This window comes from Rana temporaria, chromosome 2 (assembly GCF_905171775.1).
Source record: "Rana temporaria chromosome 2, aRanTem1.1, whole genome shotgun sequence".
Taxonomy (NCBI): domain Eukaryota; kingdom Metazoa; phylum Chordata; class Amphibia; order Anura; family Ranidae; genus Rana; species Rana temporaria.
In genome coordinates, this window is record NC_053490.1 from 167,645,452 (window position 1) to 167,669,389 (window position 23,938).

At 39.5% G+C, this 23,938-nt stretch overlaps 1 protein-coding gene across 1 annotated transcript in view; it reads left to right on the forward strand.

Moving 5' to 3' along the window:
* KLF5 (Kruppel like factor 5) overlaps window positions 1-9,070 on the forward strand; it is a 28,679-nt gene extending 19,609 nt beyond the window's left edge. Inside the window, exon 4 of the mRNA XM_040341372.1 lies at window positions 8,133-9,070. Coding sequence (XP_040197306.1) covers window positions 8,133-8,311 — 179 coding nt within the window. The 3' untranslated portion in view covers window positions 8,312-9,070. The remainder of the gene's footprint in view (window positions 1-8,132) is intronic.
* The last annotated feature ends 14,868 nt before the right edge of the window (window positions 9,071-23,938 follow it).

The following is a 23,938-nucleotide window of genomic DNA, read 5'->3' on the forward strand; positions in this document are numbered from 1 at the left end:
GATTTACAAATTCAGGGAGATGCAAAGTCCAAAAGGTTCTGAAACCCAAGCAATGTTTTTTTCTGCAAGCAGATTGGAGAAGAGTGAGGAATTAAATACAATTTCCAGCCAATCTGTTTAACTCTGCATCCAGGCTTGCCAACACTCAACCCAACAATAATCTGCCCCCATAGTGTTTAAGTTATTGCTATTTAATTTCCATACAGAAATGTCCACCTTAACGATTCCGTACACATACGACGATACTTGAGATCCTTGCGATAAAACTTTTTCTAACTGATGTGGACAGAAGAACCTATAGTGCTTTAGGTGACACAGGACAACTATAGTTAACATGTGGTTCAGTGAACAGCTGGAAGTCTGCAGGGTGCAAGCCCTTCCCTAATTGGTTGTGATTTCAGCAGTGCATTGCTGTAGTGCAGCTTTGGTATGTTGGCAGCCAGTAACGTTTAATTTAAATGGGGTAAGTTTTTTTGTTGGTTCTTCATATTATGTCTGCAATTTCTGTCCTAGTGACCTGTGCACGTAATGATGATGTAGTTAGTAAGGATTTTCTGTGACTCTCGTATTCTTGAAGGGAAGATAGGTACTTTTTCCACAGTTTTTTTTTTTACTGCTTTTTTTTTTTTTTTTTTTTTTTAAGTGTGAATACTCTTGTGGCTGAAGGTTAGGGTAAACATCATCCCTATTGTTTGTATGTGTCAAGAACAGGAGATACCTGGACTTCATCAAGTTACCTACCAGTTATGTTTAATTAATACACTTGTAGGTGATTTAAACAATGAAGCTTTCTTGTATAATGGCAGCAATGGGTTGTGTCGGCAGTATCCTGCATTATATTTATTTGCCACTTAAGATTTGGTGACTTACAAAAATACATGGCACTTGGAGCAGAAATATAAAATAGCCAAGCCTTTAACATCGGAACCCTTCAGTCATTACATAATTTGTTTATTAGCAAAGCACTATACAATTTTAGTTGCAAGTCAACTAATGCAGGGAAATGCAATATATCCAGATTTCAAGATTTCAGCCTTGAGACCTGCAAGACCAATCTTGTGCTCCTTCATAAAATCCTAGATCTTTGGGATCTCAAAGCTCAGTAAACATCAAACAGAAATAAGTATAATCGTAATGTGGAACATTTCAACTGACCACTAATTGGGGTTGATTTAATAAAGGCAAGTAGACTTCACTTTGCAAGGGAAGCTTCCCCGGAGTTAAGTGAATGAGATGAACCTCTGCTGACTTCCATCATCCAATCATGTCAAGTGTTTTCATTGCACGTGACTGGGTATTCTATGCAAAGGGAAATTTCATCTCATTCACTAAACTTGGGAAAATTTCTTAGCAAAGTGCAACTCCCTTTGCAAAGTGAACAGTCTTTCTGCCTTTAATAAATCAATCCTATTGTCTCAATTTTATAGGAAAAAACATGAATTGAACTATGTATTCCTCCGAGCATCCGCAACGACACTCATGCCAAGATGGCTGTCATATTCCTTTTCTCCCCTCCCCCTAGCTAGCTTGGGCCGCATGTAAAGGACAGTCCGGATGTTCCCGAACCCTTCTCTTTTCTCCAACTCTTGGTCTCTATCCTTCTGGCCTCCCTTTCCTTCCTAGACCCCTATCCCTTCTCTAGCTTTCTACTAAATAGGTGAGTGACCTCCTTCCCTCTAGCTTCACGTTTCTATCTAACTTTCTTCTATTTTACGCTCCTCTATCCTTTTCAGTTCAGTTTAGGCTGTACATTGCACCACCATCTCTAGGACCCCTTGGTCCTTACGGTATCATTAATACTTATATTTACTACTGCTGTGTTAGCTCTCATTTTTTCTGTTTATATATGTCGCCTTATTTTCACTATTCTTATGAGCTAATACCCGTTTCAAGCTCAATATTAGCCCCTGCATGGGTGGAACCTTTGCTTTTTATCCACTTGTTAAACCTGAATAAAAACTATTTTTACAGAACTATGTATTCCCCCAGACATATTTGAGCAGCCCCAGGCTTTAGCCACTGTTGGTTTTCCCCAAAATACAGACCCTCTGTAATTATAAAACATAGATGCAATGGTTATTTTAAACCTGGCTTACCTCCTGCAGTAACTAAAGATCTACTATCTTCTCTACTTTGAAACACTTGCTGGTCACCTAGCAGGGACAAGTTCAGCTTATGACTTGAACGATAACTTGCTGCTTCTATTGGCAGCACAACATAGTTGAATCATGTTACTGCACTTTAGCATGTCGAGGAGACGAAAAAATAAATACGGCGCTGTGCCATGATGTCATTAATAGTCTAACTTGTTGAGTCTTGATTGCAAGCTCTTAAAGGCTGCACCTGTAAAGATAAGTAGATTTGTCAACCTCACTTGCAGCAACCTTTGTAGATGAGCAACTTGTCATAGTTCTTCAGCCTCACACAGCTGTATTAAAGGGATAGAATATGATGGTATATATCGTAGAAGTGTGTTTGTTTATTAACAGTGTAATTACAGTGTACTAATTAGGACTGCCATTAGTGGCTGAAATGTTGATTTATTAAGTGGATTTACTGTTGCATAAGCTCCTTCAAAAAGCAGCTGACTGTGAGATAATGTTTCCAGGCGAAAAAGTGCACTTTACATTTCTGTACGTGTGCCTGTGTTTACATGTACACATATTGGGGCCAATTAAGCAGTAAGTGCAGGAGGAAACCCATGAAAACATTAGGGGAGAAAATACAAACTGCAATCTGATAGTGTCTAGAGCACTAAACCACTAGTGCAGTAAAAAAAACAAACAAAAAAAACAAACATGTATGTATGTATGTATGTATGTATGTGTGTGTGTGTGTGTGTGTATGTATGTATGTATGTATGTATATATATATAATACATATATATATATATATATAATTTTTTTTTCCTCCCACCTCGACTACTGCAACTCCCTCCTCATTGGGTTACCTTTATATAGGCTACCCCCCCGCCCCCCTTCAGACCATTGTGAATGCTACTGCCAGACTCTTCCACCTTACAAACCGTTCAGCGCCTGTTACCCCTCTCTGCTTGTCCCTTCATTGGCTGCCACTCATCCAACGAATTGAATACAAAATACTAACAATAACTTACAAATCCATCCACAACTTGGCCCCCAGCTACATCACTAACCTGGGTCTCAAAATACCAAACAAATCACTCTGTTTGTTCCTCCTGTTCTCTAGTTCCCTTGAGCTAGAGAACAGGGCTCGAGCCTCTCCCATTCTTTGGCACTCCCTACCCCATCCTGTCTGACTATCTCCAACACTATCCATTTTTATCCCTGAAAACGTCTCACCGCCACCTAAAAACTGTACGTTTATTTTCTCAGCCCACCCTCGACAGTTATTACCTTTTATGTATCACTTACTTATCCCTCCCTTGTTAGATTGTAAGCTCTAATGAACAAGGCCCCCTGATTCCTCCTGTATTGAATTGTATTGTAAGTGTAATGTCTGCCCTCACGTTGTAAAGCGCTGCGCAAACTGTTGGTGCTACACAAATCCTGTATTATAATAACATATACAGTATATACTGTGTGTGTGTGTGTGTGTATGTATGTATGTATATATATATATATATATATATATATATATATATATATATATAAATTAGGGAAAGCACAGGGGGCCCTATGTTCTCATAAACACAGCAAACAATATATCATTCCTCATGTGTTATTTGCAGAATGTAGGTGAAGACATGGCATGGCTCACATACAATTGATTGTAGCTAGTGTTTATTGGCCACCAGTTTACACAATAACCTTGATAACGATTATCAGGTTCAACTGAAACAACGGTAGCTGGTAAACGCCCAACTGTTTGTCAGAATGCTTTTCTCTGTACCTGATTTATTGCCACAGATTTGTTAGAGCGGATCTTTCTGGAAATGTTTCCTGTGTCTGACATAGTGGGAGAGAGGTGTTTTCACACGGACAAGTCCCTAGAAGTATCAGCGTGGAGTGTGGAAGGGGCGCACTGACAGCCGTGAAGTTCTGCACAGCATAAAAGTCTGTTTTGAGAAAAGGCGGCGTGCATGATATTTCTGGCTTGGAAAGAAACAAGCAGAGTGTACTATTTGGCTGTAGTTTGGTACCAGTTTCCTCCATGCTGTGTTTTTTTTTTTTTCGAGCAGTGCTGACATTTTAACAAATGCCATAGAAGTTGCTCTGAAGTGGAGGAGTAGCTGCATTTTGCTGCACAGTTAAATCGCTGTTTTGATTCAGTCGTCATGTTCCAGTAACTGAGCTTAAACACATTACTCTTTGAAGAATAGTATTTTTGATTTAGCGCTCCGGACATTTCATGAAAAGAAAAAAAAAAACGTGTTTTAGAATTTGCTGGAAAATAATCAAAAATTGTCCTGAACATTGTGAAAATGTGCTGTAGTCAACAGTAATCAAAATGAGAGCAACTCCAACCTGGTTTGCCTGTAAGGCTGGGTTTACACCTCAATGCGGAGCGGTTCACAGCAAGGGGGTCTGGTGCATCCCAGTTCCCTGTTTTTAGGGATAAATCGGGGCCGAATTTTTGCCTGAATTCCAACCTGAAATGGAGCCAAAGACACACAGGACTCGTGCAATCCGCTCTGCAGCCGCCATGGAGATGTGTGAACTGGGTCCATTGGGTTTTCACAATCTTCTGTCATGCAAATCGGATGCTGGGTAAGCCACATCCAATTTGCACTAGTGTGAACCCAGCCTAAGACCCAGTTCACACTACCGCAACCTGGGGGGCGTCTTGTGTCGCCCCAAGTCGCGCGACATGACAAATTACATGGAAGTGAATGAGAGCCGTCTTAATGAACACTACTGAAGTCTTTCCGACTTCAGAAAAGGTTCCTGTACTACTTTAAGGCGACTTGTACCTATTGATTTCAATGGAAGTCGCCTCCAAGTCGGAACCCGTGTCTTAACTGAAGCAACTTTCCAGGAAGTGAAAATAGTTTTCTAAGGCAAACCCCTCCCTCCCACAGAGCAGATTATTATGTGATTGGCCACTGGCAAAGTCTCCTGTCCTGGAGGCGACTTGAAGTCGCGTTGTAAGTCGCTCCGAGTAGCGCTAAAGTCGCGCTCAAGTCATCTCCAAGTTGCCTTGTAAAGTCGCGCTGGAAGTCGTGTTGCCCCAGTGTAAACCGGCACTTAAGGTTTTGTTTTATTCAGGTCATGGTATAGGTAGAGGTTGGTGGTCACAATCACTTATCCAAGTCCAGCTGAATGTGTCTAACTTGTACTAGCTCTAGTCTACCTTGTTTTGATGTGCTCAGGATTTCTTACTTAAGGCTCATTCACATGGCTGTTCATTGCCGTACATCGCTCACAACAGCCTATTTTTCTGTGGATGGTATGGCCAAGTTTTCAGGTCATGCCCTGTATTGTTACAGTAGGTATATATAAGCGTTGTAACAAGTAAATCATATTGGTTCTTATGTAAGGTGGAAATGTCGCCTATCAGTAATTAAATGCAGAGGATTAAACAACTGAATCGTCCAGTTATCCTTTAATTGTCGGTAAGATAAAGCGGAAAGTGCCTTACACGTACACAGAAAATGCAAATGATGTGCTATGAGGGTTTACTTAACAGATTAAGTGCCACAGGGCATATCAAGTTGTAAACCAAAGGAATACTAGTAGTAACAGGCTTGTTCTATAATGCTGCCTCATTATATGTAGGTCAGGGATCTATGGATGTATATGACGTCATTTATCCTGATACAGTTATCTCTCGCAAAGCGGTGTTGTCCAGTATTGACTGATATCATGTAATAAAAGATTTCATTTGATCTCTGATTGTTGTGGTGAAAAGGGAACTGGATAGTGCTATTCTCGGCCAAACTGTGGCCTCTTCTGGCTTGAGAGATCATAATATGTTAATGTACCCTGTGATGCTTACAATTATAACCAATTTTCTGCCTAAATAGTACAGACATGTGATAATGAATAAAAAGAACACTACAGTACATTTATAAAACTCCTTCAAAACTATTTGAATATTTTAAGTAGGTTTAATCAGGAAATTTTGGAAGCACTGCAGACATATACAGTTAAACTCTAAAGTGACCATAGACCCAATCTGCATAGCCATCCGCCACGTGAAAGGAGTACGTGTTCTGTGTGATTGGGGGGGGGGGGGGATTCATCTTTATAGGCCGTGCAAATGTAAATAATTGATTTTAAACGATACCACATATGACCACTAGATGGAGCTAAGTATTATAGGAAATACTTATGATACTTAGCACCATCTAATGGCCAGGTTCAGTATTTTCTGTTTTAAATCAATGATTTTCATTTGAACAGCTCTGGATAAGGCCTATTTACATAAAAAAAAAAATTGCCCCATTCACATAGAACAAATGTACAGCCACTTTCACTGGGCAATGAAGCTATGCAAATTCTTTGAAACCCAATAGTGTATCTATGTGCAAATGGGTTTACATGTGCTTTGATACCTCAGATACAAAAAGTAAATGGCCTCTGTGTATTTTGCCATGTTGATAACTGATCCTGTTGCCTGGCAGTTATTGTCGTTAAAAAATTGCAAAGACAAAATAGAAATAGAAAGTCAGTGTTCTAATAATAATGATTCCGTGGGCAAGTCTATATTCTCTCTGTCGGTTGCTGGATGTTTAATAATATAAAATGGGTCACCATTCCAAAAAGTAATGACTAAATGGGAAAACATTTGGTGGCCATAGAAATAGCAGCTACATACATTGTCTTGACTGATGGAATTGGGCTTGTGTGAACACTTCAGTCATATCCGTTATAATTAAAGTCCTCTTCTGCAGACACAAATAGACACTTTTTTTGTGATGTCTCACCAATGACAGAGCAATATGAACTCCTCACTCACATAGGATTATGGAGGCAGCATATTGCTAAAGAAATGACCGGGATTAGATACAATTTAACACACTCCTTTGATGTTTCTGTTAATTGTTTATTAAAATATATGGCTTTATGTAATACCTGCACAGATAGGCTTGTGGTGTTATCTATAGAGTTTCCATAAGGCCTTGTATGTCTATATGATGCGTCATCATGAATGTCAATAGAGATAGCTGTACTCTTTGGTCAAACTAACATGAAAATAATAAAAGTTGTCTTGTTTTGTATGAAACAGTTTGGGGGGGGGGATCCGAAAGCAGAGGGGCAAACTACGAAAATAGGACAGGAAAATGCATATGCTTTAGCCCCCATTCACACATTTTAATCTTGTTTCCCTAAGCCACATATCCAGATACAGCATTTTCTCTTGCAATACAGTCCTAGGAGCAGAATTACTATCTGGGGATCCCGGGAGTTGCAAATACAGGCATATTTTATGCTTTATTTTTTATTATTATTATTTCTGGTACTAATATAGCGTCAGCAATTTACGCCACACTTTACATGAATATAGTACATTCAAATCAGTCCCTGCCCTGAAGGAGCTTACAATCTAAGGTCTCAAAAAAAGGGAAATTTGGGACTTTAAATTAATTGAATCCGGGATGGAGGTACATTACATGTGCCTCATTTAAAGTCCCAAACTCACTTATACTACAATCTAAGGTCCCTAACTCTCATTCATACACATACTAGGGCCAGTGTAGACAACAGCAAATTAACCAACCAGCATGTCTTTGGAGTGTGGAAGGAAACCAAAGTACCAAAGGAAATCCATGCAGGCACTGGAGAACATGCAAATTCTAGGCAGGCAGCGCCATAGTTGGGCTTCAAACCGATGAGCCCAGTACAGCTTGGCGAAAGTGCCAACTACCTGTATTTACGTCAATGTTCATGAGCCCTTAGAGTAGGCGAACACTTTTTTTTTTTTTTTTTAGCTCGATACAAAGAGCAATAAAGAAGTTTCCCTGTTTCAAAAGATAAAACTGTTCCCATGAATGTCTTTTTAGAACTTATAATAGCTGTAGAGATCTGCATCTGCTCCGACAGCTCTATCTGCTGTTGGACCACTGCCCACCCAGGCTGACTATGAGTCACTGTAGGGAAAGTAAACCTTATCCCTTTTTAATCTTTATGCATGTATCATAGACCTTCACAATAATTTTTTTGTAGTATGAAACCTCTGTATTCATAAGAGTCTTCTATTTGTGTTTGCAGGAGAGAAGCCATACAAGTGTACGTGGGAAGGTTGTGACTGGAGATTCGCCCGCTCTGATGAACTGACTCGTCACTACAGAAAGCACACAGGAGCTAAGCCCTTTCAGTGCGCGGTTTGCAACCGAAGCTTCTCCCGCTCCGATCACTTAGCCCTACACATGAAGAGACATCAGAACTAGAATGGATCCTCTCCAAAGGCTCTTCTTCGCTATGCAATCTTCTCCCCACTGCCTCATTGCTGAAACACTATGCAGACTGTAGTAACTCTAGGACGCTAGGGTCGTTGCTGCATGCAAACCTATTATCCCTGTTGTGGTATGGACTTGCAGGAGGGTGGGGTGGGAAGAAGAACTGGATCATAATAATAGAACATGCTTTTTTTTTTTTTCTCTTTATTTATAACTCTGTATTAAAATACCACGTGATCAACCAGTCAGAGAATGTTTGCTACAACCGTTCTGTTTTCTTTTCTTTTGCAGTATACAGTAGCTGGCAGGTTTCATCTCAATACAGCTTATTTACATCTCAACACACAAGGGTTTTTAAGGGTTGTTTAGTGATGTTTTGACCAAAGCACTGTCTTTACTGTTACAGTGTTTAGTAAATGAAATGAGGTCATGGATGACTGCACGCAAAGGACAAGCCATTATATATATATATATATATATATATATATATATATATATATATATATTCTCAGAAATATTCATTTAATACTTGAGCATGCAAGTACATCTTTTTATATGTGTATTTGTTTTTATGTTTTTTTAAAACTTCAGTGTCCCTATATAATTTAATATTGTTCTTAATCTCATTAGTATCTAAATTTATCCTAAACGTGGCTCTCCATATGTTTAACGTCGCTTTAAATGTAGTTAAGTGAGGTCTTTTAAAGCTAACTACCCAAATATATTTCATTAGCCTTAAAAAAAAAAAAACGCACTGATCTCTTGGAAGCATTTCTTCTATTTATATGTAAAAGTACAACGTGGAATTCACTACACAAGCATTTAGCTGATTATATATAGTTTGATAAGCTCGCCTAAAACATTGTAGGCTCCTCTGTGTCATGTCACTGCAGATACTGATCTGATCCATAATAGAATACTGTACTCTCTGAATGTTTGCTGGGTTTCCCCATAGGAGCTCCGCTGTTTAAATGATTACCAGCGTGGAACCACAGTACTAATAATTTTGCCTGTGCGTCTGTGACATCGCTACATCTTATGCAGGTGTGATATCACTACTAGCCACATCTATGCAATTACCGTATATCACTACCTACCAAATATATTTTATGGATAACCAACAGCATTCAGAACTAGCAACATAAGCCTTATGCCTTGTTCACACGATGGAAAAAGTCCGACTGACTTTTTCCATCGGATATTCCAATCATGTGTAGCCCCATCGGATTTTTTTCATCGGATATTCCGATGAATTCCGTCGGAGTTTAGATATAGAACATGTTCTATTTTACTCCGATGGAATTCCGTCGGAATTCCGATGTGATTTGGCCGGGGCAAAAGCCTGATCGTGTGTACAAGGCATTACAGTTACAACTGTCCCTCCTGAATTTTTGTGTTGGCAGTGACATTCTTCTTGTGAATTTTTCACAACGTTTTTTGCACTTGATCTGTAATCTTTTACAGGATTTTCCTTATCAGAACTAACGAATGGGATATCATTAAATATGTTAAACGCTGATGTTAAGAATCATGTAAGTGATCGTTTGTTTCGAACTGTTTATGCAACCTATGTTATCGGACACAGTAATTTTTTTTCAAAGTTACTATGCAATTTACTCTTGTTTAATTGCAGTACCTTACATAATGGTGTAACCAAAAATAGATTTGATGAAGGTTTTGATGCAGCAAAAAAAAGCTTGAATTTACCAAGGATGGTAAAGACAAAACACAATACACAGAAAGGGTCTTGTTTGTTCTATAAAATGCTGTATTTTATTGTCTATTTATTTTGTGGTTAAAATTGGTGTTTTTGTAAGATTGCTACTGTATTTTAGCTACTTTTTTTGATAACTTAACATTAGTGTACTCTTTCAAATGTACTTTTAGAACGTGTAAATACATTACAAATGTAAATAATTTTGTACAACACTTTTGATCGTTTGTTTATATGAAGATGTGCACATTTTTGTTGCTTTATTGCCTTGTATTTTTATATTTGTAGTTATTATAAAAAGGGACAGAAGACTGTTTCCAAAAGAAAGTCATTTGTACTTATAAACAACAATAAACTAAAGTACTTAAATATGTTCTTTGTATTATTATTCACATGATCGTAAAAAATAAAAACAAGTTTATTTTTTATATAATTTTAATATTTTTTTCATAAATAGGGTACATGCATACTTGCTGACAATTGGAATTAAGGAGGAGGTCCATCCTAAAAAAAAATGCTCAAAAAAAAAATTGAAAAATAAATCTTTTTACTTACCAGAAATTCCGGTTGCTATGCGGATATTCCTAATCTGCCTCTTCCTAGTCCACGGCAGGTCTTCATCCTTGCGTTGTCTTTTGGTCAATGGGGCCAGCTGCCTTCTGGGAACTGTGTGTATCCCAGAGAGCAGCCGTCAATTCACAAAGCGCCGCGAGACTCGCGCATTCGCAGTAGGAAACGGGCAGTGAAACCGCAAGGCTCCACTGCCTGTTACCCTTAGTGAGGATGGCGGCGCCGGGACCTGCCGTGATTCAGGGATTGGCCTCGGGGGGCCGACATCACGGGCGCCTAGGACAGGCAAGTGTCCTTATTAAAAGTCAGTAGCTACAGTGTTTGTAGCTGCTGACTTAAATAAAAAAAATTGCGGGGTATAACCCTGCTTTAATTTGCATTGGGTTAGCATATGGCTACTCCTGTCAAAGGTCATCGCTTTTGTGAATGCTGTTTTTGAACCAGTATTTTAAATCAAGCTGAACTGATACTGCAATTAGGCCTCATGTACACTGTTGCTGATAAACGGATGTTTAAGAGCCGTTGGGCATTTTTTTCAACTTCTCCTGAACTCTCCTCTATGTTATCTTATCAGTACACAGGGTCGTTTATAGTCATTTCTAGGCAGTTGAGTTTAGAGGATTTTTTTGGAAAGTTCAGACGATGAGTTTTGAGGCATTTCAAGCGCTAAGCCTAGGTTCACACTGCTGCGAATTCAAAATTCGCGGCCACGATTTTGCCGCGATTTCGGCCGCAATTTAATGTAAATCGCGGCCCGAAATCGCAAAAAGTAGTACAGGAACTACTTTTTGAAATCGCAGATGCGGCGTCGCACTGATTAGGACAGTGCCATTGCCGACAATTGCCGCCGATTTGAGATGCGATTTGACATGTCAAATCGCATCTCAAATCGTTCCAAATCGTACCCAGTGTGAACCAGGGCTAAATGCGGCTAAAAGCAGTAACCCATGTTTAGCTGCATTTCGTTTACAGGCTTTTTTCACTTTTGGCTATTTAAAAAAAAAAGTCTGACAAGTCAAGCAATAGCTTAGCAAGTCATTTTCAAACTTGCAGCTCAATTGTTTGCTGTCTGTGTGTAAGTTTTAAATGCAATGTAACCTCAAACTGAAAATGTTTACTAGCTATAAAAAAAGCAATAGGATTGTTAATGTTGAATTCAAGTCAAACAGCTAACACAAGTGAAATAAATAAAATAATCTTTAATTTTGTCTGAGATTTACACAGCCTTGCCAGAAAGTATATAGGAAGAGCCAGAGTGCACAATCTAAGGCCCCTTTCACACTGGGGCGCGAGCGGCGGTGCATTACTATTATGTTTGCGGAGATATTCGGCCGATAGCAGGGCGCTTTTAACCCCCACTAGCGGCCGAAAAAGGGTTAAAAAGGATCAAAGTACTGTATAATAAACCCATTGCCAGGGTAAAAATTAACGGGACTCTCTCAGGGGCATTTGAACTTTACAACGGCACAAGACAGGGCTGTCCCCTATCCCCCCTTTTGTTTGTCCTAGCATTAGAACCACTTCTAAGGAGAATAAGGAAGAACTCTGACATAAAGGGCATAGAAGTAGGAAGGGAGGAACACAAACTCGCGGCATACGCGGATGACATCCTGTTCTACCTAACATGCCCAAGAACAACGTTATCAAATTTATTAAAACTAATGAAACAATATGGAGAGCTTTCTAATTTTAAAATGAATCCAACTAAATCTGAAACTCTTTCTATCAATATAGCTAAGAACGACCAAAATACCTATCAAAAGGAGTTTCCATTTGTGTGGGGGAAAAAGGAAATAAAATATCTAGGGGTAAAAATAGCTATGTCAAGAGTCAGGATCTATAAAGTAAATTTCGTACCTTTGCTGGATGATATTAAAACAGAACTTAGTAGACTCTCTGCAGGTCAGATATCCTGGGGGGGAGAATGAATATCTTTAAGATGGTAATCTTGCCCAAAATCATGTATAAGATACAGATGTTACCGATCGCTCTACCTCAGAAGTACTTTAAGACCCTACAAATGATTTTATTAAAATTTGTTTGGCAGGGTAAAAAAGCGCGTATCATTTGGGCAAGTTTAAAAAAAAATAAGACACAAGGGGGATGGGGAGCACCAGATATTAGAAGTTATTATGAAGCAGTAATTCTCACAAGAGTGATAGACTGGATTAGGGACACTAAGCAAAAAAGGTGGGTAAGCATGGAATACCATATGAGCAAGGCTCGTTTAGGGAGTATTATATGGATTCCAGATAAATATAGGGAGTTAGATAAACAATCACATAGCATTACACGGCACGCTATCAAAACTTGGGACAGAGTTCACAAGAGGGAAAAATGGGATTTTAGTTCACCATTTATGCCATTAAACAACTCAAAATATTTTGCACCAGGGTTAGAGAAAATTTCTGGGAAATGGATTAAGAAAAAAAATGCTCAGCTGAAGGATGTCATGACGCAAGACAAATTAGGTACCTATGAGGAATTAAAGGACAGAGGGGAGGTAATAGAGATAAACGAATGGCGGTATGGCCAGTTAAAACATTTTTTTGAGTCTCTACCACAGCCACATAGATCTGGGGAAAACCTACGCCCCCTGGAGAGAATTAGTCAGGGGGATTCAGGGAAAGGAGTTATTTCAAAAATTTATAAATGTCTAATAGAAGTGGGTCATTTGGACATTCCACCATATATCAAAAAATGGGAGGAAGAATTGGGATCCTCTTTGAGTCTCCTCGAATTAAAACAAATATGGAGAAGAGTGCATACCTCGTCAGCTAATAGTAAAATAATCTAACTAAATTACAAATGTCTGACGCGATGGTATATCACCCCAGACAAGGCTCATAAATATAAGAAAGAAGCCCCAGAATTGTGCTGGCGAGGATGTAGACAGATCAGAGATTTGGCGCATATATGGTGGCAATGTCCAAAAATTAAGTGGTTCTGGAGAAGGATTAGACAATTAATCACCAAAGTAACAGATATAGAGATTCCAGATGATCCATGGGGATGTTTGCACCAAAGGATCAGATTACCTATGAAACAATATCAAAAAAGTCTTTTACCCCATCTTTTAACAGCTGCTAAAAGTCTGATAGCCAGTCACTGGCAAGACAAGGAAAGTCCCCCCATTAAAGAATGGTGCAACAAAATAAACTCCATTCAAAATGTAGAATACTTAAGGCTAAGTGACATAGATGGCTTAGAGGAATATGAAATGACATGGTCGAAGTGGTCAGAGTTCAAACATTCCATGGTATTTGCGGAGTTAATGGGTGCATAGGGCATAGGGTATGATTTTGTAAGATAATTTAGATTTTCAGGGCGGGAAACAATTTAAGAAAACAACAAGATAGAAAATAAGATTGAATGCAAGATACAGAAAGGTAACTGGAGGTACAGGGGGTTGGGAGGAAAGGGGAGGTGGAAAGGTATGAAGGTACTAAAGTGTTAAAGTGTTTAAAAAAAGGAAGAAAAAAAAGGAAAAAAGTAGAAAAAAAAAAAATAAATAAAAAAATTAAAAAAATAAAAAACTTCCACACATGATGCGAAACCAGAAGGAGACTTGTTGGGCAAATGAATGGCGGGAAAGTCTCGCTACCTTCCTCCGGTAAATGGTTAAGTCTGAAGTGGGAAGAAAAAAAAAAAAAGAAAGGGAAAAAAAAAAAAAAAAGCTTAGCAAGTCATTTTCAAACTTGCAGCTCAATTGTTTGCTGTCTGTGTGTAAGTTTTAAATGCAATGTAACCTCAAACTGAAAATGTTTACTAGCTATAAAAAAGCAATAGGATTGTTAATGTTGAATTCAAGTCAAACAGCTAACACAAGTGAAATAAATAAAATAATTTTAAATTTTGTCTGAGATTTACACAGCCTTGCCAGAAAGTATATAGGAAGAGCCAGAGTGCACAATCTAAGGCCCCTTTCACACTGGGGCGCGAGCGGCGGTGCTTTACTATTATGTTTGCGGAGATATTCGGCCGATAGCAGGGCGCTTTTAACCCCCACTAGCGGCCGAAAAAGGGTTAAAACCACCCGTAAAGCGCCACTGTAGTCGCGGTGCCCATTCGTTTCAATAGGTAGGAGTGGAGAAGGAGCTGTATACACACCGCTCCAAAGATGCTGCTTGCAGGAAAAAAAAGTAACGTCCTACCAGCGCAGCTCTCCAGTGTGAAAGGAGCAGCTCTTTCAGGGTGCTTTGCAGGTGCTATTTTTAGCTTTATAGCGCTTGCAAAGTGCCTCGGTGTTAAAGGGGTCTTAGTGTAGAAGGCAATACATGTACAGTATTGTGAACAGAAAAGACAAGTGGCAACGCACATGCAACAGTATAAAAATATGCTGGTCATCAAAAACATCGGAATTGGGCTGGCCATACATTATACAATTTTCTTGTACAATTTTCCTTTAGATTTACTAAAACCATATAATATAAGGTCCAACCTAAGCACTTTCAATTTGCATGCAATCAGGCAGGCCCTTGCACTACATCATTGAAAATCTAAAGGAAATTTAACAAGAACATCGAAGGCATATCTAAAGGAAACTTGGAAACGTAATAGGTAAATTGTATAATGTATGGTCAGCTTTGGCTGGGGCTCCTGGTGAGCTGCATTATCTGGATACAGCTCAAGCAGGCACACAGATGGTCAGGACATGATACAAGCTGAAAAGACACCAGCAGGCCTCAAGTAAGTGCAGCAATGAGGTGGTACAAGTTAGCAAAAAACAATTATTCACCCAATTAGTTCAATGATAATACATAGTGGATAATGGCCTCTGTAGGTCCATTCTTTCAGCAAATAATGGTCCAAGATTCGCTACCACGCCCTTGGTGGCTAGAAGTATCCAAGCAGCCAGGAGCAAGAATTTTGAAAGCTGGAGGTCCGTAGAATGCAAGTGAACCTGAAGTGACAGTGTGGGGTGCAAAATGAGTGCATGGCTACACGGTTTGACAGTCTTTCTCAGACTGTCTTTGCACCATATTTAAATGCTGCCGGAAAGCAGAGCAGGTTTAGTGACCTGGATATTACCTACTAATGTTAGGAAACACAGCTAGATCACCTCCCTGTGCCAGGTCAGTGAAGGAACAGCAAAATACTAATGCAAAAATCTCTTCTGTGTTTGCATGTTCCTTGTCAGCACATGTGTACAGTGGATTATAAGATGCCAATATCAAGTCAAATAAATGTACGCATTTAAAATACATTTCATGATGTTTAAATGCGTACGTACCTGCATTACTTGGTATATATTGTATCTGCCTAGTGTTCAGCTTTTGACATTTTTGGAATTCTACATTATCTTAAAAATGACCTTGCATTACAGCAACATGCACATATAGCTGGATATTTAAAAAATTGCTGTTAACTATTAGCGAACATTACCAAAACCCAACATGATTGTTATTTTCCTTTTTTTGTTTACAAACTTTTATTAAAGAAATAGATGGTGGTACAAATCCATACAAGCAATGCAGATACAAAATGAGGGTTAACTCATATGGGAAACGAGTAGACAAACCAGTATTGCGCATAAAGGTTTCAAATATTATCCATATTAGCAGACATGTTAGGCCTCGTACACACGACCGAACATGTCCGCTGAAACTGGTCCGCGGACCAGTTTCCGCGGACATGTCCGATCGTGTGTAGGGCCTAGCGGACATTTTTCCGGCCTAGCGGACAGGTTTCCAGCGGACAAAAGATTCTTAGCATGCTAAGAAACTTGTCCGGTGGAAACCTGTCCGTCGGACATGTCCGATGGTTAGTACACCTAACCATCGGTCCGAAATCCCCCGCATGCGTCGAAGTGATTTGTCGCATGCGTGGAAGCATTGCACTTTCTGGTTCGCGCACGTCGCCGCCACGTCACCGCGTTTTCTGTCCGCGGGGAATTTGGTCTGATGGTGTGTACACACATCAGACCAAAACCTCCCAGCAGACATGTCCGATGAAAACGGTCCGTGGACCGTTTTCATCGGACATGTCTGGTCGTGTGTACAAGGCCTTAAAGGACGGCAAAACAGTGTCAAAGGCTGAAATCAAACCATATCAAATAAAGTATGACAAACGAGGGGAGTCTAGACTGGGTTAAAGAACAGGGGGGAATGCTCAATCCAGGGAGACCATTTGTTATTAAAAGTGTGGATAGTGTTTTGTAGGGTATGGAAGATTTTTTCCATTAAGTTTATACTGTTGATTCTGGGTTTGAGTGGGGTTAGGGGAATTGATGGCGATTTCCAATGGGAAGCTATTAGCCGGTGTATGGCGACACAAATTGTGTGAATCAGCCCCATTTGGCAAGTGGAAAGACCGGTGATTGGGGAAAAAAGAATGCGATTATGTAACGTTAAGGTGATTATATTGCCAGAGATTTTGGAGGCGAAATTCTCCAGTTGTGACCAAATGCCTCTGACCTTGTCACATTGCCAGAATATGTGGGGGAACGAGCCTAAGGAATTGCAATCTCTGAAGCAAGAAGGGGAAGTTAAAGGAAAAATGGAATGGAGTTTAATTGGGGTGTAATACCATCTTGTAAATAATTTTAGGGCCGTTTCTTTGATAGAAATGGATTTAGTGCATTTGTGTAGGTTATTTATACAGTTATCCCAGTTAACTGTGGAGTAAGTGAAGTTTACGTCTTGTTCCCATTTAAGCATATAAGGTAGTTTGTGAGAATCTGTGTTATTAATTAAGGTGGAATATAGGTCTGAAATAAATCGGATTTCAATCTGAGATAAATAAATTTGTATGGTCAGACTCCCATCCACGTTCATCTAGATTGGTTCTGCATAAATCCCAGAGGTGTGGAGGCCTCGGCCTTCCGGACCTTTGGCTGTATTATTTATCAGCAAGATGGACCCAAATTGCACAATGGCATATCCCGCATTCCAGGATTCCTTGGGTGGAGTTTGAGAAGGCTTCTATAGCACCATACTCTATCTCAGGCATACTCTGGGGGAATAAAATCCCAATTCAAGCCTTAAACTCCCGAAATCAAGTAGTCTCTCACTCATACTATCTATGGAAGCTTCATAACGATAAATACAATCTCACTTCTAAATCTCCCCCATACGCCTCATTTTTGGGCAACCCAAAATTCAAACCAAATACCCTAATCCCAGTGGATCTCACATGGTGGAAAAATAATAACCTAACCTCACTCTCTAATTTTATAGAAGGCACCAATTTTATCCCTTTCTCTTCACTGAAATCAAAGTACCAGATCCCTGACTCAGAATATGATAATTTACTCCACATAAAGCAATTCTTTGACACACATTTCCAGACTTCGAACACCCAACCCCCCCACCCTTTTTGATTGTTATTTTCCAATGAGGAAAGGTAGGTTTTAATATAGTGTGTATGTGGTGGTTGAAAAAACTCGACCCTATTCAAAAGGATATGACTGGGAGCCGGTCGGCTGTTTTTTATTGAACCGACTGATGTCTTCCAACATTCGGCCCGTGTGTACAGGGCTTTAGAGTTTGCAGCATGTTTCTCAGCATACCATTTTTTTTATTGAACTTAAAGTGTAACCATTTGAGAGCATAAAGCATTCCTCATACAGCCTACAGTGCTTCCCCTCTGGGAATGCACCGACAGATTTAAATGAAGGGTACCCCCCCATAAGTCTGATAACCGAGGTTCCAGTCTGTAAATAGATTCTGTCAGTGTCTCTTTTGGCACTAATCACTGTTTCTGTATATATATATATATATATTTATATATTTATATATATATATTTTTTTTTTTATAGGGGTCAACTCCCCCCCAAATAGAAAAAGTAAAATACTGTATTGTACGTCATGAATACACTGCTGACATGTCACCATATGCAGTAACAGCATACTTTTTCAATACAAACTCTACCTTTCATCATTATAAAGCAATGATCGAGCTCCAATCTAGTGACTGTGCCTACCCTAGGTATGTGCATATTACTTAGCCTGCATGGATTTATCATAAAAATATATATCTGATATTCGATCCTCTTTAAATGGTTGGGAGATGTGGTTTAATCTAGTGGACTCACCTTGATAATGTATTCTCCATGTGATATCATTCATTCACACAATGAGATAGGATAACTGATAATGACGTTAGCTTTTTGATAAACAGTAAATTTGTATTTGGATCTTCCAAGCTTCCAAGCTACAATACACAATCACACAATTGTTTGCATGATTGGTTAGGGCAATAAGTCACACAGTCTGGCATGTATTATTCTAAACAAATAGGATTTTCCATTTTAAGGGTCTCTTCAGTTATCAAGCCTCCAAACCAATGTAAAACAAAGCAAATGTATTCAGTGTAAACACATATCCTCAATGACCTGATTATCCAGACTGTAGTGTGTTATTAGGCACTAGTAAATATAATGCATATCCAAAGTTTTGATTTTAATAGAATTTATACTAGATGCCCATTACAAGTTTTAAACAAAGAAAATACACATGGTTTGGGAAGTTCTGTATTATTTAAATACAAAAATGTGCTAATATAATGCAGAGAGAAATTACAGTTGGCTAAGAAATTATGGTTTACAATCCCAGTTGACATACATAACGGGGATTTCCATCTGGTATTGCGTTACTGGTATTGAAAGAAGTGAAAATGTGTTTGTAGCCAGCAATGAAATGAATTAGACTTAATTTAGGGGCAATTTATTAGGGTACCTTAGATCTAAAGGTTTGCATACACGATACGATTATATAGGCCTTGTCTAATGATAATCAGCTTATGTAGACTGTGGTAAATATCTCTTTGGACAAACCCCTGGGATATTAGATACAATAATACAAAAGCTGCTCTAGCGCATGCATCTGATTAGGATGAAAAAATTCCCTTTATTTAAATAATATGACATATACTGTATATAGCATTTGCTACATGAATCATTTTGTAATTTTCTGTCAAATGTAATTTCCTTAGGATTATCAACATAAATCATTGATGCACGAGGAAAAAAAAACGTTTTTTTTGGGGACTTTGAATGAGAAATATGTAAACATATATCTCCATCCCTGTTACCGTATATGTAGAAAAAAGGAGGAGGATTGGGACTTTGAATGAGGTATGCCGGAGAAGACTCAAAGATAGGACAGTTTGATATGGATGTGTTTATTTATCTAAAACACATAGCAGAGCATGCGATTTTGAATGTATACATAATAGTAAACATACATAGCAATGAGCATAAAAAAAAGCATGATGCAAGAACCATAAACATTGTATAACAAATTATTCCTCGCATTGTTAGAAAAATCCTCATAAATAGAATGATTAAACCTGAGGTTAGTCCTAAAACTGAAACATGTAGCATCTGTGTAAGCCAGAGATGCCTTTCATGGCATTATTGCCAATCTTCAGGGGCGGATGCGTAGTGGGGTAAGATCTGCAGAAGGATACAAGTATAATATGTACGTTTTAGCATAACATCCAAATAATGGGAGACAGTAAGGCCCCATACACACGATAGAATCCATCCGCTGAAAAATCCCAGCAAATGGGTTTCTGCGGATAGATCCTATGGTGTGTACACTCCAGCGGATCTGTTTCCGCAGATATTTCTCCCCTGGGATGGATTCCAGCAGATCGAATATTCGCTGACATGCCAAACAAATCTATCTGCTGGAATCCATCCCAACGGATGGATCCGCTGGTCTGTATAGACTCACCGGATCCATCCGTCCGAAGGGATCCCCCGCATGCGTCGTAATGATTCGACGCATGCGTGCGTGGAGTTCCTTATATGACAGCGTCGCGCACGTCGCCGCGTCATAATCGCGGCGACAGCGCGACACGTCATCGCCAGAGGATTTCGGCGCGGATTTCAATGCGATGGTGAGTACACTCCATCGCATAGAAATCCGCGGAAATCCTCGAGAGGATTTATCCGTGGAAACGGTCCGCTGGACCGTATCCGCGGATAAATCCTCCCGTGTGTATGGGGCCTAAGAGAGATGGAAAAAGGGCCATCTCCAAAAAACGTACTAATTTCCAGCATGTGAGGATGTGCGACTAGGAGCGCATGGGCCGCTAGAGTTGTCTGCAACCGGGAACTGAGGTAGGGCCAGTGGGAAAACCGAAAGCATTAACATGTATCCCAGATAAATGTTCAACTGGCAGGTGCCTGGGGCTCCAATCTAAATGAGATAATTAATGACATTAGTAAAACCCATATGGGTGAGTAGTAAATGGGGTATGGTAAAAGCCCTTAACCCAAGTAGTAGCTGGGAAAAATAAAGAGGCATTTGTTACCCTGTATGGACATAAGGCCCAGTATATAGGTATGTGTAGAGCAGTATTAACCTGCAGCTGATAGCATAAGTGAATATTCCTGATGTTAACCACTTAGCCCGACCAGCTTCACGCTGCCATGACAACAGGAAGGGGTGTCCAAGATCACAGCGGAAGCAGACGCTTATAAAAGACCACATAGACGAGTTCTTGCTGGGAAAAAAACTATTTAAGCAACAGACAGCATGGATTCATGAAAGACAGAAGTTGTCAGACAAACCTGATTTCCTTTTATGAAGAGGTAAGTAAAACCCTGGACAGAGGTGTGGCTGTGGACGTGATATATTTGGATTTTGCAAAAGCGTTCGATACAGTTCCGCACACACGGCTCATGTGTAAGGTAAAGTCTACGGGATTGGATATATCGGTTTGTAGATGGATAGAAAACTGGCTGAAAGACAGAATTCAGAGAGTCGTGGTTAATGATTCTTACTCTGAATGGTCCAATGTTATCAGTGGTGTACCCCAAGGTTCAGTGCTGGGACCCTTACTTTTAAATATCTTTATAAATGATATTGGGTCTGAGATCAAAAGTAACATTTCTGTCTTTGCAGATGACACCAAGCTATGCAGTGGAATAACGTCCTTGCAGGATGTCTCCAATTTACAAGCCGACCTCAATGCTCTGTCTAATTGGGCGACTGAGTGGCAGATGAGGTTTAATGTTGATAAATGTAAAGTTATGCACTTGGGGGCTAAGAATATGCATGCATCATACATACTAGGGGGAGTACAACTGGGGGGATCTGTAGTGGAGAAGGATCTGGGGGTTTTGGTAGATCATAAGCTCAATAATGGCATGCAATGCCAAGCTGCGGTTTCCAAAGCGAGCAAAGTCCTTTCTTGTATTAAGAGAGGTATGGACTCCAGAGAGAGAGATATAATTTTGCCCCTGGGCAAAGTAATGCTCTGGGGCCCCTACAATGACAGTGCAGGTAAACAGACATCAAGACGGTAGGAGGCAGACTGCTTCCCCTGTGTATCTATCACTCTCAGTACCATCATGGGGCCCCCAATTTCGGGGCAGCGTGGGTTCAAGGTCCAGCTGCTTTGGGGAAAGTGCAGGGGGCCCCCCATGCAGCTGGGGCCCCTGGGCAGTGCCCAGGTGTGCCCTCTCATTAAGACAGCCCTGTTTAGATTAAACTGTACGATTGTACTATATCTACACACAAAAAATAATTACTACTGGGGACAACTGTGGATTGAAGGTGTATTACTGTACAGAATGGCATTCACACATTATTTCATAAACGAAGAAGAAGAAACGGCTAGGAGACCATTAGAAATAAAAGTATGTGTGTGAATTGCATGCAGGGTACCCAGCTATTTTGCTCAGGATTGTAGCTTTTCATACAGGTTGTTTCGGTCCATTCCACTACTGTCTTGTTAACAAGGTGATCTGGGAACCTTTTTGCTTATCTTTTCAGCCATGGTCAAAAAAAACTGCTGAAGGCTCCTTGCTCTCTCTCACATAGAAGATGCCATGTGTATTCAATTGTTAGTGCTGAAGCTGGCCTAACTGTGATAGCTTTATTTTTCATTTAGCCTGCAGATTCCACCATCCACACTCTACAGCACAGATGGATGAACCTCCAATTGTGCCTATTGTATTTTGACAGCTGTCTCTGCCGGCTGTTAAAATACCCAAACAGTGGCTGCATCTAATTGGATTCAGATTTTCTGCCTGGCTCCTTCAATTGTTCAACCAAGGGATATTGGCTGCCTCCCACTGTAACAATTCATACAGTATATGACCAGCTTAAAGTGGAACTTCCCTCAGTCAACATTATCTATTTTAATCCTGCCAGCAAAGTAAATACAAAGAAAAGTATATCATATTTACTTGCTTTTTGTTTGTTTTTTTACATTTCTTTAGTTACTTCCTAGTTTCCAGGCCTAGGCAAATAATGTCACACATCCCAGGAGTCTGCAGAGGGGAGGAGGGGCGTTCTCAGCTAAGCACACCCTACTGCCTGCATCTGCTAAGGGCAGATGGATTCCAGAAAGTAAATGCTGCATGGATCATCTGGTCACGGTCAGAAATACTAGGGTTTTTTCTTTTTAATGATTTCTCAGCAATGTAAAGCATGGAAACATGGATGGGGAGTTTGCATTGAATATTAAAAAATAAGTAAATAGGACTTTTGCTTTGTACTGTTCAGTTGCAGTGTAGTTCTGTTCTAAGAAGATCCTTACACCCAGGAATCAGGTTCCAACCCATCATGGATGTTTGAACCCCACTGTGATATAGCAAGTAGAGAAAGGGGACTTTGCACAGCACAGGTTTTAGGAAACAGACCCCCCCCCCCCCCCCCCCCCTCACTCCAAAAAAAAAAAAAAAAAGTTCTCACCATATGAATGTCTTTGGGATCTTACTGCAGTGAACGGAACGTGTTTCAAAGTAGGCTAGACTGGTGAGTTTTCTGTTGCAGTGTGTTTAAAAAAATAAATAACTTTAACCTCCCTGGCGGTATGATTCTTTCAGAAAAAAGGTGCTGAAAGCGGTACCATTATTTGCAAGGATATTTGGCATTTATACTGTAGGCCTGTAATTTTTAGGAATAACTCACTTAAATCTGACCAAACAAGGGTCTTGTAGGCATTGCGGGTATGAATTTTTTTTTAAAACAAAATTATAAATTATAATATAACAAATAATTATAAATAATTATAACAAATAATAATATAATTATAATAAAAATTATTCAATAATGTAATCAACTCAAAATCACTGAAATTTGCTCAGTTGCAGAATTGTCGCTGTCATTATTTTTATTTTTTTATGACGAATTTCCCTACAAATCGCTATCGCACAATTCTGCAAGTGATTATAATTTATTATCGCGTTTTCTAGATGCTCTAAAACCATTTTTGACATAAAAAGACACTTTTGGTTGCTATGGACAATCTACAGTTTGCAGGCAGAAAGAACAGTTTTTATTATATTAAAGTACATGTAGGGCACTGGGGAGACCACTAGGGACAAGGGGGGTGTGTATTTTTTACATACAGTACTGTAATCTATAAGATTA